General features: G+C 47.9%; 1 protein-coding gene across 2 annotated transcripts in view; it reads right to left on the bottom strand.

The window, feature by feature from the left end:
• SLC25A12 (solute carrier family 25 member 12) overlaps positions 1-7,874 on the bottom strand; it is a 58,601-nt gene extending 50,727 nt beyond the window's left edge. For both annotated transcript variants that reach the window (XM_033168156.1, XM_033168149.1), the window contains exons 1-2: positions 7,803-7,874; positions 5,436-5,489 (exon numbers count right to left, since the gene is read on the bottom strand). In XM_033168156.1, coding sequence (XP_033024047.1) covers positions 5,436-5,489; positions 7,803-7,814 — 66 coding nt within the window. In that variant the 5' untranslated portion in view covers positions 7,815-7,874. The remainder of the gene's footprint in view (positions 1-5,435; positions 5,490-7,802) is intronic.
• Positions 7,875-16,120: the final 8,246 nt, after the last annotated feature.

Here is a 16,120-nt window from a genome sequence, read left to right as displayed (position 1 = left end):
GTCTGGCCTTGACTTGTCCAGACTCTGCCGCCAACAAACAGAGTTGGTTGTCCTCCCAAACCATCACGGGCAGGCAACTCTGAACGCAGATCTCTTGGATCAAACACCTATAGGACTCCAGTTCCCTGCAAAGCACTGACAACGCACTGTACCTGGCTTCTGCACGAGAACGAGCAATGAGGCTCTGGCACCGGGACTTCAACCCGTCTAGAGCTCCTCCACACTGTACAACCATTTCAGACACAGATTTCCTGTCCTCGGAATTTGCCCAACTGCCGTCGCACCAGCGCGTGAGCTGGGGCTCACCGGTAGCCGACAACTGCAGGCAAAACTCCTTAGTCTCCTGCAAACTCTGGAGCACTCTCACCATGCCATTCCAGGCATGCATGCTGGGATTTGCAGCCACCTTGCTGAACAGATCCACAGCAACTGCTATGTCAGGTTTGCTCAACCATGAAGGAAACAACAGCCTCCCAGGAGCTGACCTAAACACCTCGGGGCTCTCGAACTCAGAGCGTTCCCCGGTCTGACTGTCCTCACCTAGACACGTCTCCATGGGTGTTCTGACATTAGCACATTCAGACACTCTGAACTTCTTCAACGACTGCACTACCTTGCCAGTCTGATTGAGCAAGACACTACCGTCTTCGGCTCTGTCTACCTGCACACCTAGGTAAACACCAACAGGGCTTAGGTTCCTGAGCTGGAAAGACTGACCAAGCTCCTCTGCGAACCGTTGCACCTGTCCCCTGGACTCCGCCAGGTAAAGCATGTCCGCACCGGACTGCAGAACTAGCTCCTGCTCTGGACTTACTCCTGCCAGAAACAGGCAGCTATCAGCACAACTCTGGCTGACACCTAGCTTTCTCAAAGCTTTTTGCACGCCTGAGGACCAATCTCTGGCTGACTCCTTCAAGCCAGTGATTGCCTCGTGCAAACTCCACACCTGATTTGGCCCGTTGTCCTTGTCCTCTGGCGGAGGTACCTCGTACCTCTCCTCGTCCAGGTCGGAATCCAAACAGGCACCCAAACCAAAGTGGCTTGCCTCAAAGCAGCTTTGAGTCACGACCGCTAACAGCATGCGCGTGGTTTCGCTTCTGAGAGAGGGCGCGTCCAGTACCTCGGAACAATGGACCCCCTCCTCCTGAGTGAAACCTCTGGCTACTGACCTAGCCTCGCACTGCAACTCGCCAGTTGCTGCCGTCTTGAGTCTGCACGCCCAACGACCTTCTGACAGCGTCGTGGTTGTGCACACACCCAAAGACCTCATTGAGCTTACCTGCTCTACCATGGCATCCTGCCATTTCTGGGCCTCACCTTGAGATACCCATTGAACTTTCACAAGGCTTTCCGGTTCACACGGAACCAAACAAGCACTCACGCTAGTGGCCGTGAACCTTTCGGGCAGAATCCCTTCAGTGGATCGTGCAGACTGCTGTGATACCACTTCAGATTCTCCCTCTGCTCCAGTTGCACTGGACTCCACCTGCACGTCCGTGACGTCAGGCGTCTCACCTACAGACTTGCTGCGCCCGTGCATCCTAACTGAACCACCCAAGGATGACGTTGGCGCGCCTTTGGGCTCCTGCTTCACTGCCAAAGAACCCTGCTCTTGCTCCGGGACGAGACCTGCGCCAGGCTCTCCTGGAGAAGAGTTGCCACACAAAGAGTCACCAAGCGTGGCCTGCCTCCTAGTCCTTGACATAGGAGATGCGGGTGCACTCCCAGGCTGCTGCCTTGGAATCACCACTAGCTGCGCTGCACCCTGGTGATGGCCGGGAACTCGGCCCGAGCCACTAGCAGGTGCTAAAGCCACAGCAATACCCCCTCTTGGGGCTGATCCACCTGGACCACCACCGCCACCAGCAGGTGGCGTATCTGCCTGTCCATCACTGACAGGACCATCCAGAACATCAGGGCTTCTAGGGATGTGTTCCAATCCATTCTGCTCAAAGAATTCAGCACTCCTGCTGACTAGAACCTGGGTCTGGTCACTATCTGGGCTAACTAACCTCCAGCTATGCAAGCTGGGTTCGTACCCACAGAAAAACACTTTCGGAACCTTGGTACCACCCAGTTCCACCCAGAACCCTTGTGGAAGCTCTGCATCCAAGAGTATGTCTTCAGTGGCAGCATGCAGCATCCTTTGCTGCCTCTCTGCAAGACCACATACCTGTGAAGAAAGCAGGTTAGTCACACTGTGCTTACTCCCCCTCTCATTGAGGACCTGTGAACAGCCTACTCCAGTAGAAACCTGCTGTTCCACTACAACCAGTGGTGCTGCCTCAGTTGCCTCCTTGAGCAACGCAGACCACATGTGGCGAGAGAAAGCATCAGCCAAACACTCAGAACAACACGCTCCCCCCAGGTTAGCTTCTGGCATCCCTTCAGAAATAGCCACATGAACCAGGGAAAAGGGACGCGTGGGGTAGCAGGATGTCGACTCCTCGACCTTGCAAACCCTGCAATCAAGAAAGCTGTTACATGCCCTTAACTTGCACCCTTCAGAGAACTCAGGCTGCTTCAGCACACTGTCCCAGTGGCGATTTGCCAGCCTTTGGTACCACTGACACAAACATAAGTGGTGCACGGGCACACTGGTGCACTGAGCAAACATTCCATCAGTGCCACCTCCCCCTGTTCTGGATTGAGACTTCTTAACAGCAAACAGCCCGTCCTGGCTGCCTTTCACGCTTGGAAGCATCTTCTGGCCCCTGCAATCAGAACAGGTGATTATCACAAAGCAAACAGCAAAAACATTGGACAGAAGGTGTGACATAAACAAACAATACAGAGTTATGTCAACAGCCAAAGAAAACGCCAGTTCTGTCCCTTGGATCTGTCCCTTGACTGTTAGCAAAAAGTCAAGCCTTTTCTTGCCTCCAACAGTCACAAACTGCCTCTCGACTGCAGCAGTCAGTATGTTGAACTGCTCTGTAGAAGGAGAGCTGCAGTTCCTCACAAGTCCACCAGGAGGAACGATGACGATGACGATGGCAACCACCACACGCAGCTCACTAGGGTTGGCTTTCGTTGCCACGGTAACTGCACGACAACAGTAGGCATCCTCTTCCGCCTGGGCTGTGGTAGAGCTGTTGCGATTCTCATGGCCAGTACCACACGTCATGTCCTTGGCCTTATCTTCAGCCATGCACGTCAACAAAAGACCAGGTGCAGGCTACGTGCCAAAACACAGATCCACAGTCTAGGCCTTTATGCTGGCTTCAGACTTGGAAACAGCCCCTCCCTTTCTGGGAGCAAAGCCCACGGCGATCTGGCCCCCCTCCTGCTTTCCATGGCACTGTTGCTGCACAACAGCCATAAGCCGAGCTGGGGGCGAGCTTTCCAAAGCCACTTCAGCCAGTCCCTCAGCCCCGTGAAACTGGGCTAGGGTCTTCTTCCAGGCTTCACAAGCACTGGCCAGACCTTCCTCCTCACAGGCGTTGACCAGAACATCAACACTCTCAGGGAACAGCCCTCTGCATTGAAGCTGTGAGGCTGGAGGTGCTTGCAAACAAAAGCTTCCCTCCTCCTTGCTGGGAATGCTATGGCTCCCTCCATCTTGCCCAGGGGTAGTGTACTTACGAATCTGTAGCTTCTTACCCGGCTCCACAGATGGGGGTTTCACCAGAGAGGGTACACTGCTTTTGCAGCCCTCGATCTGGGCTTCCCTGCTGCCTTCCAACCTCTGGCAGCAGGTTTTAGGCTTCTGAGCCATTCAGCAGACTGCTGAATGCTCCTGCTGGCAAAGCAAACTTCCCTGGGTGCTCCATCACAGTCCAAACCAGGGAGGCACTTCTCAGCTTGGCACACACGTTCTGGATCCTTGGAACTGCTCCAGAATCAATCCAGAATGGGGAAAAGCTTGGATCCATAACCTGAAGTGTTTTTGATTGTTGGAAACACTTCAAACCAACCTTAGTACACCTTGGAGCCCGGCACACTTCCTTCAGCGCACGTACCTCTCCTGTACGTTCTCCTTGCTGCCGTCTCCTGTGCTATTCAGCAGAGTTATCTTCTCTTATCTTCTCTCACGCAGCGGGGTTGTGTGCATGCCAGCATATTACAGACAACAGAGTCCGGCTTCTTTCTAATCTAGAAGCTTTATTTTACAAGGCATAAATCATTACATTCCGGGAGAGTCGCAAGCCATGTTGGTGGCTTCTCCCTTCTCTCCGTTCTCCGGAACAACAGAAACAGAAAGTATCACATTACAAAGTACAACAGTACACAGAGCATCCGGTGACGCTCTTCCTCCTGTGGGTGGGACAATCTGGTTGAGCTTGTTAACTCTAAAAGCTCCAAACCTCTACAAAGGTGCATACACAGCCTTATATTCTTGTTTTGACACCTACTGCCTCAAATGCAGATTTGCTCATCTGAAAATGGAAGTACTGTAGAAGAGTTTTCACTTTAGCAGACAGAAGGGGGGGAGGCGATTTTGGCTGGTCGTCCTTCCCACCGCAGCCCACCACCACTGCCTACCATCTTCTGGACCCCTCCCCCACACACTCTGGAGCAGATTTTGAAGGGGTACAGGGGGCTCAAGGATAAAAAATCATCAAAAGCTGCCTCCTTCTCTTCCCCGCACCCCAGTTCTGAAAGCAGGAACAACCCAAGTTCCACAAGAGATCTCTCCATTTAAGTCACTACATGTTATTTACTTTACACCAATACAGAACAGCGATGAAATACATATCTACATATTTGGCAGTGCCCTTAAGAATATGCTATGGGGTGCAGAGATAAAATGGGAAATATTGCATGTAAAAGGACACGCTGTCTTAAAAATGCTTTCCTATGCAGCTGTGCAACCCACCGGAGTTAATAAAAATATAGACCCCAGAGCCATTTAAACTGTGTAAATCTCAAGTAGGGAGAATGCCTATCTTCCTCTGAAGCCTCTTAGATCTGGGGGTGGGAGGGTGTTGCTTTTTTCTGTTCAAGGCCGCATTCCCTCTGGGGGGGGGGTAATCTCTCTGGGCTGGTGCTGGGCAGCGCCAGAGCCAAAAGTGGGTGGGGGTCCCCATTCTTTCTCCCCTCCCCTCTCCTAAACAGGCTGCTGGGGGAGACAGAACACTCTTCCCAGAGAACTGAACTGATCACCTGAGGAGCGTTTCTGAAATTTGGCCAATAAATTAAGCTGAGGACCAATGATTCCCCTCCCCAACCAGATCTCCAGAAACACCCTGTGGTCACTCTGTCTGCCTAGCGTGTGAACAGGAAAGTCAGGCTCATGGCCTCATTAGCTGCTCTCAAGCGGTCCTAATCCCAATGCCACTGACGTGTCACTTCCAGGATCAAGCTGAGCATAGCAAAGAATGAGAGAGCCCTTTGCAGAAATGAATGCACCATTTTTCAGCATACCAAGAAAGTACGGGAAATGACTAAAGCTAAAAATATAGGACACTGACAACACCAAAGGAGTCACTTACCTTCAAAAATATGTTGCGAAGCTCATTAGGATCTGCTCTCCGGGTTGTTTGAACCTACAAAACCAAGAAGGAAGGGGGAAGGTTAATGCTCCGCTTGTTGGGTTACTCATCTACCAAAGAGGGAAACCTGAACTGCAATCCATGCAGATAAAGAGTAATAAATATCAAATCTCTTATCTAAATGATAGAGCAAGTGCCAGACATTCAGACACATGTTTATGTTGCTGAACAGTAAAACAATTGCAAGTCTCATGACAGCTGTCAAACTTGGGAAGAACTGCCAGGGAAAGAGAAACAGAGCCTACCAACTCAAGAAGAAAACTAAAACAAGAGATAATGAGGCTAAGAAGATGAAACAGAAGTGTTCCAATCAGAAAACAGTTGTGCTCTCCCACCAAGAAGTCACACTAAGACACAACAAGAGTGGAGACATATTGTGCATGCCAGGAAGCGCAAGTAGCCCTCTGCAAATAAACCAACCTCTCCCAACCCCGGAACAAGATCCGGTAGCCATTGCAATTTAGCATGTGCAATAGAATATCATGTATTGCTTTGCATGTGGTGTGTTCCTGGAGATGAATTACAACACTCTTAAAACCTACAAAGGACCTCTGATCCCCAGACTGACCTCCAGCAAACCTTGGGTGGAAACACACCAATGACCTTATTTATCCCGATTAATGGTCCCTTTCCTCATGTCACCCTCTTCCTTTTAACACTGTTTAACTGCTGTATGGCTATACTGCAAAGAGACAGGCCTTTCTAAGAAACTGGGTAAGTGCTAGACAAGGAGAGGGCTCCACCTTGCCTCCCACACCTACAGGAAGATGGAATGCAAAGCATTTACAGTACTTGCCTATGCAGCCTCGTGTCCCAGGAAGTGTGACCTAACAAGCTCTATTTTACATGGATGAAGGGAAAAGGCTTCCTTCCTTCCCTGCCTTCAATGATATCACAGGCCTTACAAGGCATCCGCTATCCTCAGGCCTAAGTTGCTTAGCGAGAGCAAAGCCTTATTTTTTTTTTTTAACACATACCTCAGAGTTCATCTGCACACTCTGCAGTTAATCATTCCAAAATAAGCACCGCACCAACACTGGATGGATGATTCAAGGCCTCCTTTATCCATACACTAATAGCCCACGGCTGTGTACATATTCCCAGCTCAAAATGCAGCCTGGTTATTCTTTTTCTCAATTCAGAGCAAAACTGGTTTGGCAGCCGGGGGGGGGGGTGCAGAGAGAATGCATCAAAATGCAGTATTTCATAAGAAACAACCGGAAAGATATGGATTGCAGCTACCATTGTGTGTACATTACTTCCCAAACGAGCGCTGTGGCGAGTGCGCTGGATGCAGACCAAATAGAAGTCTACACACAGACCATTGAAGAATATTATGGGAACAGCATAGGCTGCAATCCTGACCCCACTTACTTGGCGGTAAGGCCCATTGAAGCCTTAGGCCCAATTTGGATTACAGCCTAATTTAGCACTCCTTAGTGTGAACTCCATGCTGAGCTCCCAAAGAGGGAAAACAAGCCCAGAATCATTCGAACTGAGTGAATGGATTTAGGGGGCAAATCATTGGGGTTTTTTTTTTAAAGGGATGGGGGCACAAAAGCATCCCTAACTTGCCCTGCTTTAATCAGCTTCGCTAATGGGCTTGACCGCAGAGCACCGGGTCACTGAATCACAGAACTGCAGAGTTGGAAAGGGGGCCCCTAAGGGTCCTCTAGTCCAACCCCTTGCAATGCAGGGATCTCGCCTAAAATCATACATGGCTTAGTCTAGATGGGGAGAACTGGGCTGTTGATGGGGGAGACGCTTCGTAGGACCATGGACCAGACAATCATGGGAACTATGTGACACACACCCACACCCATCTTTCCCCTCATGGCTACCTACCCTGCCAAGCACCCCCACCCCACCCACTTTTTGACCAGTCTGAGGTAACAAACATCCCACTGCGCCTAGTTACTCAGAAGCCCATTTCAGACGTGCAAACTGAGGGGGAAGATAGGGCGATGGGAAACCGGCTGTTAATCGGGATTTTTAAGACACCCTTGGCAATTAGATAGATAGATAGATCCACCCTTGATCTATCTATCTATATGCTCTCCTGGGGTAGCCTCCCTTGTCGCTAGGGGCGCCTTTCAGCCGCCCTCACCCCGCCCTTGCCAACATTTGGGGGGGACCCCCTTCCCCGCCCTTGCCGCCACCGTGGCCTCGAGGCGGGAGGGGGACGGGCCCCCCACTACATCCATCCACCCGCGCGCGCCGCAACCCCCTCTCCCTCGCACAGCCGCCCGCGCAAACCGGCTGCCGCTGCCGCGCTTATTTGCAGCAAGCCGAGAGGAGGAGAGTCACCTTGACCGCCATGCTGAGCTCGGGGAAGTGGATGGTGGTGGAAAAGGAGGAGGAGGAGAGGAGGAGGAGGAGGAGGAGTCTCCGGGAGAGACACCCCGCCCTGGGGACGGCGGCCTCAGCCGGGGCCTATGTTAATGAGGATCCCCGGCCGAGCTCGGAAGCTTGTCCCGCCGTGACCCTGTTGCCAGGGCCGCGGCCTGCGCGGTTCTGGAAGGCGCGCCGGCGCGGCAGGATAAGCTCCGCATTCTGACGAGCGCAGCCGCGCCATAGAAGAGCAAAGGCGGAGGGAGTTGGGCAGCGGCGGGGTGGGAGAGAGACCCGAAATTGTTATTTCCCCCCCCTTTGCTTTTCTGTCTCTTCCCCACCGGCCCGCCAAGGGAAGCCTTAGCAGTAGTGGCTGCCGTGGGGAGGAGGAACCTCCGTGCTGCCGGTCCCTGTCGGAGGCAGGAGGCGAGGAACCGCAAGCGCTGTTTTCTCTCGGGACTTCCCATCCATAGGAGCCCATTCCTAGGGGCCGAGGAGTCTTCTGCCACCCCCACCCCCACCCCCATAGATAGATAGATAAGATAGATTAGATAGATAGATTGATATTTGAGTGGACCAGCCCCCCCCCAAGTTGATGGGCGTTGCCATTCAAATAGTGTGCACTGCAGCGCATTAGGTGATTGATTATGCGGGACGGGACGGGGCTTATACCTGGGCTGCCCCACCCCCCCCCAAAAAAACACTCACTCCCAAAAATATTTTATTCGTTTTTTTATTCCCTGTTCCCATCCTGTTTTTAATATTTGTCTTTTACTAAGGTGGTTTCAGTTTAAAAAATTAAGTGATGGGGGGAGAAGGAAAAGTGAGAGAAAAACAACATCCTACAGTATACCCTTTTAAATGTGGCTCTTTTCGGGGTGTGTGTGTTATTGGGTTGTTGTTTTTGTTCTGATTGTATATGTTGTGATCTTTTCTGTGAACCACCCTGAGACCTCAGGGCATAGGGCAGTATATAAACTCAATCAATCAATAACGATACATATATCAACAAAAATATACCCCCCAAAATCAATATATGATATTCCCATATGTTCTTGTATAAATTGGTATAGTGTTATTGTCCTAGTGCTTATGTAAATGCTAATAGCTTAGGCTACTACGTTTTGTATAAACTCATTCCAAATGTTATAGTATAGGGTGGCCGCTGGGAGACCCGGGTGAGGGGCTGGATAAAGACTTGGGACTTCTCCTGCGTATGTGTGTTTAACGCTCAATAATGCCAACAAGCACAAGTCCAAAAGCCCACAGAGGAGCCAGGGGCAAATATGTGCAGGCTGTGCCATCAGTTTGGCTACAGGTGTGGCTGGATGTTTTTAGTCTGGACCGAAAAGTGGGGTGGTGCATTTTCCTCACCCTTCCAAGCTGCCACTACATTTTCCCTTGGGAAATAGGTCCCACCTCACAAAATCTCTTTACACAGTAATAGAATTGCAGAGTTGAAATGGATCCCAAGTGTCATCTAGTCCAGCCCCCTGCAATGCAAGAATCTCAGCTAAAGCATCCATGACAGATGGCCATCCAACATCCAAGGAAGGAGGGAGGGAGGATTTATTATTTATTTGAACTTATATATTGCCCTTTGTCAAATGAGCCCAAAGCTGGATACGTATGCATACACACACACACACACACACACACACGGCCTTTGAGCCAATGGGGTATTGCTTGTTCATTGAGACCTCCGTATATAGGGTAGTATATAAATTCAATAAATAATAATAATTTAACTCAGAAATAAGTAATAATTCCCCATTCTCCAACCAGATATGGACACAGGATATAGGTGAAACACATTGAGAAATTGTACAGCTATCATCCCTTCTTGTTCTTGTTTGTTTTTGGAGATATTATTAATCCTAGCTATTACTGTAGTGTATAAATACTGATGACCAAGATCAGGGACATTGGTCAAAACATTGTATCAGGTGGACACGTCCTCTTTTAACCCTCTGTCCCCTTGGCCTTTCTTGACTATGAAATGGTCTGAGGAGAGCAATTCTTCTGGGACAGTGAAGAAAAAGCCCAAAAAGGCTTATGTGGGGCTGGGAGGTGAGTGGGGCAGATAATCTGTTGAGGATGGCACAGGGTTCATTGGATTCATTGGATCACTGTTTAAATGATCTTAAACTGTGCTGAAAAGTGAGAGTATTGGAAGGCCACAATTTAAAGCTTAATCTGAATTGCTTCAACGAAGAATAACTCCAGCCTGCCTCTGAGTCTTTATTCCTCCATTTGATACCAAAAGATCCAACGGGACAAATCTAGCTCAAAGTCCAGATCCAGGGTATTCACATAGAATGAGGATGGATGAGCATTTTCTGCCTGGCCCCTAATCAAAGTTCACAATGTTGGCTTAAAACACAACAAGGTCGTTGTCGTCGTCCCGCCAGCATTTGCACAGTGTCCACATCTAATAACACCTTTCTTCAGGGGACAGGGTTGTGTTCACCTGACACACATGACTGTTGTGTGTGTGTGCCCCCTCCAGCAAACCCCCTTGGGATTAATAAAGCTATCCTCTGTTCATGTACAATGGCTTTTTCAAATGTTCACTTTTAACATTTATTCCCTATCCAGTTTTCTAGGCAGATTGAAGCTGGTTTGATTAAAAACGCATCAGATATAAGTACTTGTCAAGAAACTACAGGATCATTATGGATTGTGGCTGATGTTGTGCGAATGCAACTTCAAAACCTAACAGTGGTCTTGCACTAGGTGCAGTGTAAGCAGTAATATGTACATGTTCTAAGATTTGTAACAAGTTTGCTAATTTCTAACAGGAGGGACATCATCAGTCCTCACCTGCAGTGGCTAGCCCAATTATCTCCATGGAAAATCAGCAGTATTACACAGCTGAAAGCAAAGTCTGATCCCTTGGCACGAGAGCTACAAGCCACTTTCATTTACTGCAATCTCTACAATGCCACTGCTATTTCCTGGCACAGTGCAGAGCCACCATATGCATGTTTGTTCGTGCTTAAGAAGATCACGGGTAGGCAAACTAAGGCCCGGAGTCCGGATTCGGCCCAATCACCTTCAAAATCCGGGAATCAGTGTAAAGAGTAGAATGTGTCCTTATATTTAAAATGCATCTCCGGGTTATTTGTGGGGCATAGGAATTCATTCATTTCCCCCCCCCAAAAAAAAATATAGTCCAGCCCCTCACAAGGTCTGAAGGACAGTGGAACGGCCCCCTGCTGAAAAAGTTTGCTGACCCCTGCTTAAGATGAATAAACTTAATAGCCTTGATGGATCAGATCAACACTGGCTTATCTAGTTCAGTTTTTGGTTCCCAACAATTGAAAACCTAATGCCTCTGGAAAGCTTACCATGGGAACTTAGAATTATGGTCCACTTCATTTAATGGGGCTTCCACTCAACAAAGTGTATATTGGATGGCAGCCTGCCCTAATAGCACTTACTGGAAGAAAATGGCATTGAGCTCACTGCAAAACTCATTCATTTCAATTGAATTTTTTCCAAGCTTCTTGTCCAAGCTAAGAGGGGCCAGAGCTCAGTGGCAGAACATGTGTTGCATGCAGGTCAAAGGACTGTGGGTAGTAGCCTGCCCCCTATAGTTGGGATATTTTGGGTCATCATGTCTAACCTCCTGCTCAGTGCAGGATCTGCAACTTAGGGTGCAACTTGGAGCATAGGAAGGTGCCTTATATGTGGAGTCAGACCAATAATCCATCCAGTTCAATATTGTCTACACTGAAAGCTCTCCCAGTTGTAGTTGAAGATGCTGGGATTTGAAAATGGGACCTTGAAAATGCAATGCAGATGCTGTACCATTGAGCAATGGCCCTTCTCCACAGCATTTCTAACAGATAACAGGTAACATTATATGTTATGTTATAACAGATAACAAATACCTCCAGTGAAGGAGAGCCCAACACCCCCTAAGGCGGTCTGCACTACCTTGCAGAGCCATGAACAGACAGAGTATATGGCTAGATCAGGCATAGGCAAACTCTGGGCCTCCAGATGTTTGTGACTGCAATTTCCATCATCCCTAGTTAACCAGACCAGTGGTCAGGGATGATGGGAATTGTAGTCCCAAGCATCTGGACGGCCGGAGTTTGCCTATGCCTGGGCTAGATAATGGACCAATAGTATGAGTCGTAAGGCAGCTTCTTTGGTCATATGTTTGGGATCCCAGCCACCCAAATGGCTTAAGCAGTTTGTGAATCATAGTCTAATATTTCCTACAAACACCTTGGTTTCTTCAATTACAAATGCTCCGGTTACTAAGTCTTTTGTGTGTGTCTGGCAAAAGCTCAAGTTCTCTGCAGTAGAAAAGCTCCTTTGTTATCACAGCTCATTAATTTTGCTAGATCACTGGGTAGGGTAAGTAGGTGATGAATGGAAACTTCTGAACTGTAAAAAACAAGAGCAGCCATCCTTTGTGACTTCCAGGTCTTCAGTCTCTGGTGACCTAACAGGGTGGGGGGTGGGGAAGAGATTCCTTTGGCTTTAATCAAAGACATGCTTTCAATGTTATTTTTATTTGCTGGCTGTATGTAAGGATGACCTCGCTCAAAGTTGAGCCGATAAATTAGGAAATTTGAGAGAAATATAATACCAACCCATAGATATAGGAGGAATTCTTTGCAGTAGAGTGATGGTGCTGGGAGAAAACACTGGCATCCCCTCCTGCATTACCCACACAGCTACAACATGCTGTAGGATTCCAGCTAACTCTCCATCCAGTTGCAGCACACCCACAGAAGCAGGTCAATGGCTGGATATGTGGCTAAATACAGTGGTACCTTGGTTCTCAAACTTAATCCGTTCCAGAAGTCCATTCCAAAACCAAGGTGCGCTTTCCCATAGAAAGTAATGCAAAATGGATTTATCCATTCCAGACCTTTAAAAGCAACCCCTAAAACAGCAATTTAACACGAATTTTACAATTTAACGAGACCATTGATCCATAAAATGAAAGCAATAATCAATATGCTGTATTATAAAATAAAGAAGACAGTATTGTAGATGATAAAAATTAAAATTAATTTTTTTCCTTACCTGCACTGATTATAGTCATTCTTTGGATGGGGGGGGGGGCTTTTATCCATTTCCACAGGCCCACAATCAATCAATCAGTAGCTGAACTGGGTTCCACACAGTCACAAAAGCAAATTAACCGAAAAAGCCTCAAAAACAAAAACGCCAAAAAAGAGCAAAAACAAAAACGCCAAACTTAATCCATTCCGGAAGTCTGATTCACTTCCAAAATGTTTGCAAAACAATGCGCAACTTCTGATTGGTGCAGGTGCCCCGGAAACAATAGCCGACAGCCGCATCGGACATTCAGTTTCCGAAAAACGTTCGAAAACCGGAACACTAACTTCCGGGTTTTCAGCATTTGGGAACCAACACGGACCAACACAGCTTCCTACCTATAATGGGAACCAAGGCGTTTGAGTACCAAGGCGTTTGAGAACCAAGGTACCATTGTATTTGGTCTTACATTGTGCACACTTAGAGCAGTGCAAGGGGGAACTAAGGTTAAAGGGCACATTGCACAAAGTGTGTGGCCTCTGAAAAAAAAATATTGGAAGAGCCGATTGCTGGTATTTCTCTACTTTAGAATCTGCCTCAATACTCCACTCACAGAGGGCCCAACAGGATCCTGAACTTTAATTCTTCCAGCTGGGGAATCAGGGGTGCCAACTTGAATAAAATATTGGGTGGGGCAGGTGAGTCCCATCCCGCATAATCAACCACAAGATGTGGCACATGCATGAATGGCATTGCCCATGAAGTTTGGGGGCACCCAGCCTCCTCAAATATTTTATTGGGGGGGCTGAAGGGACACTGGCTCCTAGGAGTCGGTCCCTATGTGGGGAATGCACCCCAGACAGGAATATGAAAGAAGGGAGAATCTTATCTTTTAAGTAAGACGGCTGTGCATTATTATTGTTGTTATTGTTATTGTTAATAATTTGTATACCGCCCTTCATTTGTACATCTCAGGGTGGTTCACAATATTAAAAGACAAGATAAAAAAAAACAAAAAACGAAATACATAAGAACAAAAACAAACCAATAACCCCCCCCCCCCATGTCTCCGCCATGTTGCAATAAACAATACAAAGTGTATTGGCTAACTAGACCTTCCTTCCTCTCTCCCTCAGCAAATGGTAGCGGTGTCTCCACACAAGGGAAACAAAGGTACATGAATGCTCTGTGTAGAAAGATCTCACCCGAATCCCGCCCAGACCTCCTTTGGGAGGATGGGTGGGCTATGATATAGATTGAGTAGAAAATAAGGCCCACTGCTGCTATTTCTGGTTGAACACTCATAGTTCCTTTTGCAATGCAGGATCACAGCCTGGCTATGCAGAACTGAAGTAGCAGTCACCTGTTGCTGTGATGAACCAGCAAGTCAGGCATAGAGGAGGGTATGAAAAGCAGACGCCAGGCAGTCAAGTTAACGATGGTGGGGTTGCGTGTGTAGATAGGATGGCAGAGGACTAGGCGATGCAAAACACAACAACATGGGTAATGTGAGGGCCAAGTGAGTGGCCTCATGTTGTAGGTCAGGGAGGGATAACCAACATGATGTAGGCTACTCCAGATGTTGTGTACCACAACTCCCATCGCCCCTCTGCACTAGCTATGCTGATTGAGGCTAAACTAATCAAACACCATCTGGAGGTACCCCTGATGTAGGCACAGCCTTTTTTTAGTGGGCTGCCACATCCAGCCGGGGTGCCAACTTGCATAAAATGTTGTGGGAGCACAGTTAAGCCCGCCCCACATAATCAATCACATGATGCAGTGCACACTCACCATTTGAATGGGAATGCCCATCAATTTTGTGTGGGTCCAGCCCCCTCAAATATGTTATTGTGGGTGCCGAAGCTCCCACAGCCCCTAGGAGTTGGCACCTATGACATCCAGAGTTTAAGCCTGTGACTACTTGCATGCCTATGAAACTTGTCCCACCCCACAGGTCTAGTCTTGGACTCTTCAGACAGTCTGGGTGTGGCTGGGTCTTGGGTTTTGTGTGGCATCTGGGGCAAGGCAAATGCCCCATGGTTTTTATTTTATTTTTGTTGCTTTTGTTGCCGACTGGATAGCAAGCGTGATGGTGTTTAGCATTGTCCTGTATGCACAATTAACATCACATTCTAGATTTTAGTCACCTTTAGGGGAGATTTTATACACTAACAAAATTTAAATAATAAAAACATTAGTTACAAAAAAAAACCCAACCCACTTGGAAACTGTGTTTCTTGATTTACAGAGTTATCGTCCCCAGCTCATTTTTCGCTTTGAAAAGCTATGCCTTCCATGTTAACAGTTTTGTTACTGAAATATTCAGCATTCATTATTTTCCTCATTTGTTACTTGTTATTTAATTCTGTTACCTGTGATTGGGATATTATCCTGTAGTATCAAGTGTGTTATTACACTAGATTGGTAGTTCTGAATGGAACTGATGTTTAAAATAGCTTTGACTGTTTAGCATACACATTAAACACTAACTTCAGCTTTATCAAACTGCTTCCAGACATGTGATTAACTCTTTAAAGAGCCAAAATAGGCAAACTAGACAAGCAGTAAAATATGCGATCTCCTGAATCTGATTTGCTTTGGTATAGTGTGCTGTTTTTATATATGGAGGGGTATTATTGCCTGGCGTGCTCTGGTCCATGGGGTCACGAAGAGTCGGACACGACTGAACGACTGAACAACAACAAAATTATTGCTATAGGGAACCGCAAATCCCTATTGATGGATAATCCCTGTCCATTTGTGACCTCTTTCTCTTACAGTTTGTGACCTGGGGGTTTGCAGTAGGTTGAGACTTTTATAATTCTGCAAACCTCCAGCCTCCTTGTATGTTGGACAGCACCTTTCTGGCAACATAATATACAAAGTGCTTTATAGTAGGCTAGTGTTTCCCACCCGGGGGCCATATGGCCCCCCAGTATATTCCAAGGCCACATGTGAAAATTGCATAAATGGGGGTCCATGTCACACAAGACTAGGGGGCCACAGAGGGAAGTGAAAAGTGAAGAAAACAGAGAAGTGAAGAAAATAGAAAACAGAGAAGTAGAGTGAACAGAGAAATTACCGTGCCTCTCAGTGGATAGAGAGCCACACACACACTGCAGCAACGTCACTTCTGCTTCCTTCTCCCTTCCACTTCTGCACTCTGTCGCTATGTGCACCAAGCTGTCCGAATCTCGTTTGTCACGGGCAAGGTGTGTGGCTACAGCAGTGTTAGTGTGCGGGGTGCTGTTTCTTCGTGCAAGTAT

Source organism: Lacerta agilis, chromosome 1, assembly GCF_009819535.1.
Source record: "Lacerta agilis isolate rLacAgi1 chromosome 1, rLacAgi1.pri, whole genome shotgun sequence".
Lineage (NCBI taxonomy): Eukaryota > Metazoa > Chordata > Lepidosauria > Squamata > Lacertidae > Lacerta > Lacerta agilis.
Note: the sequence above shows the minus strand (reverse complement) of the source record. Positions and strands in the feature narration are given on the sequence as shown.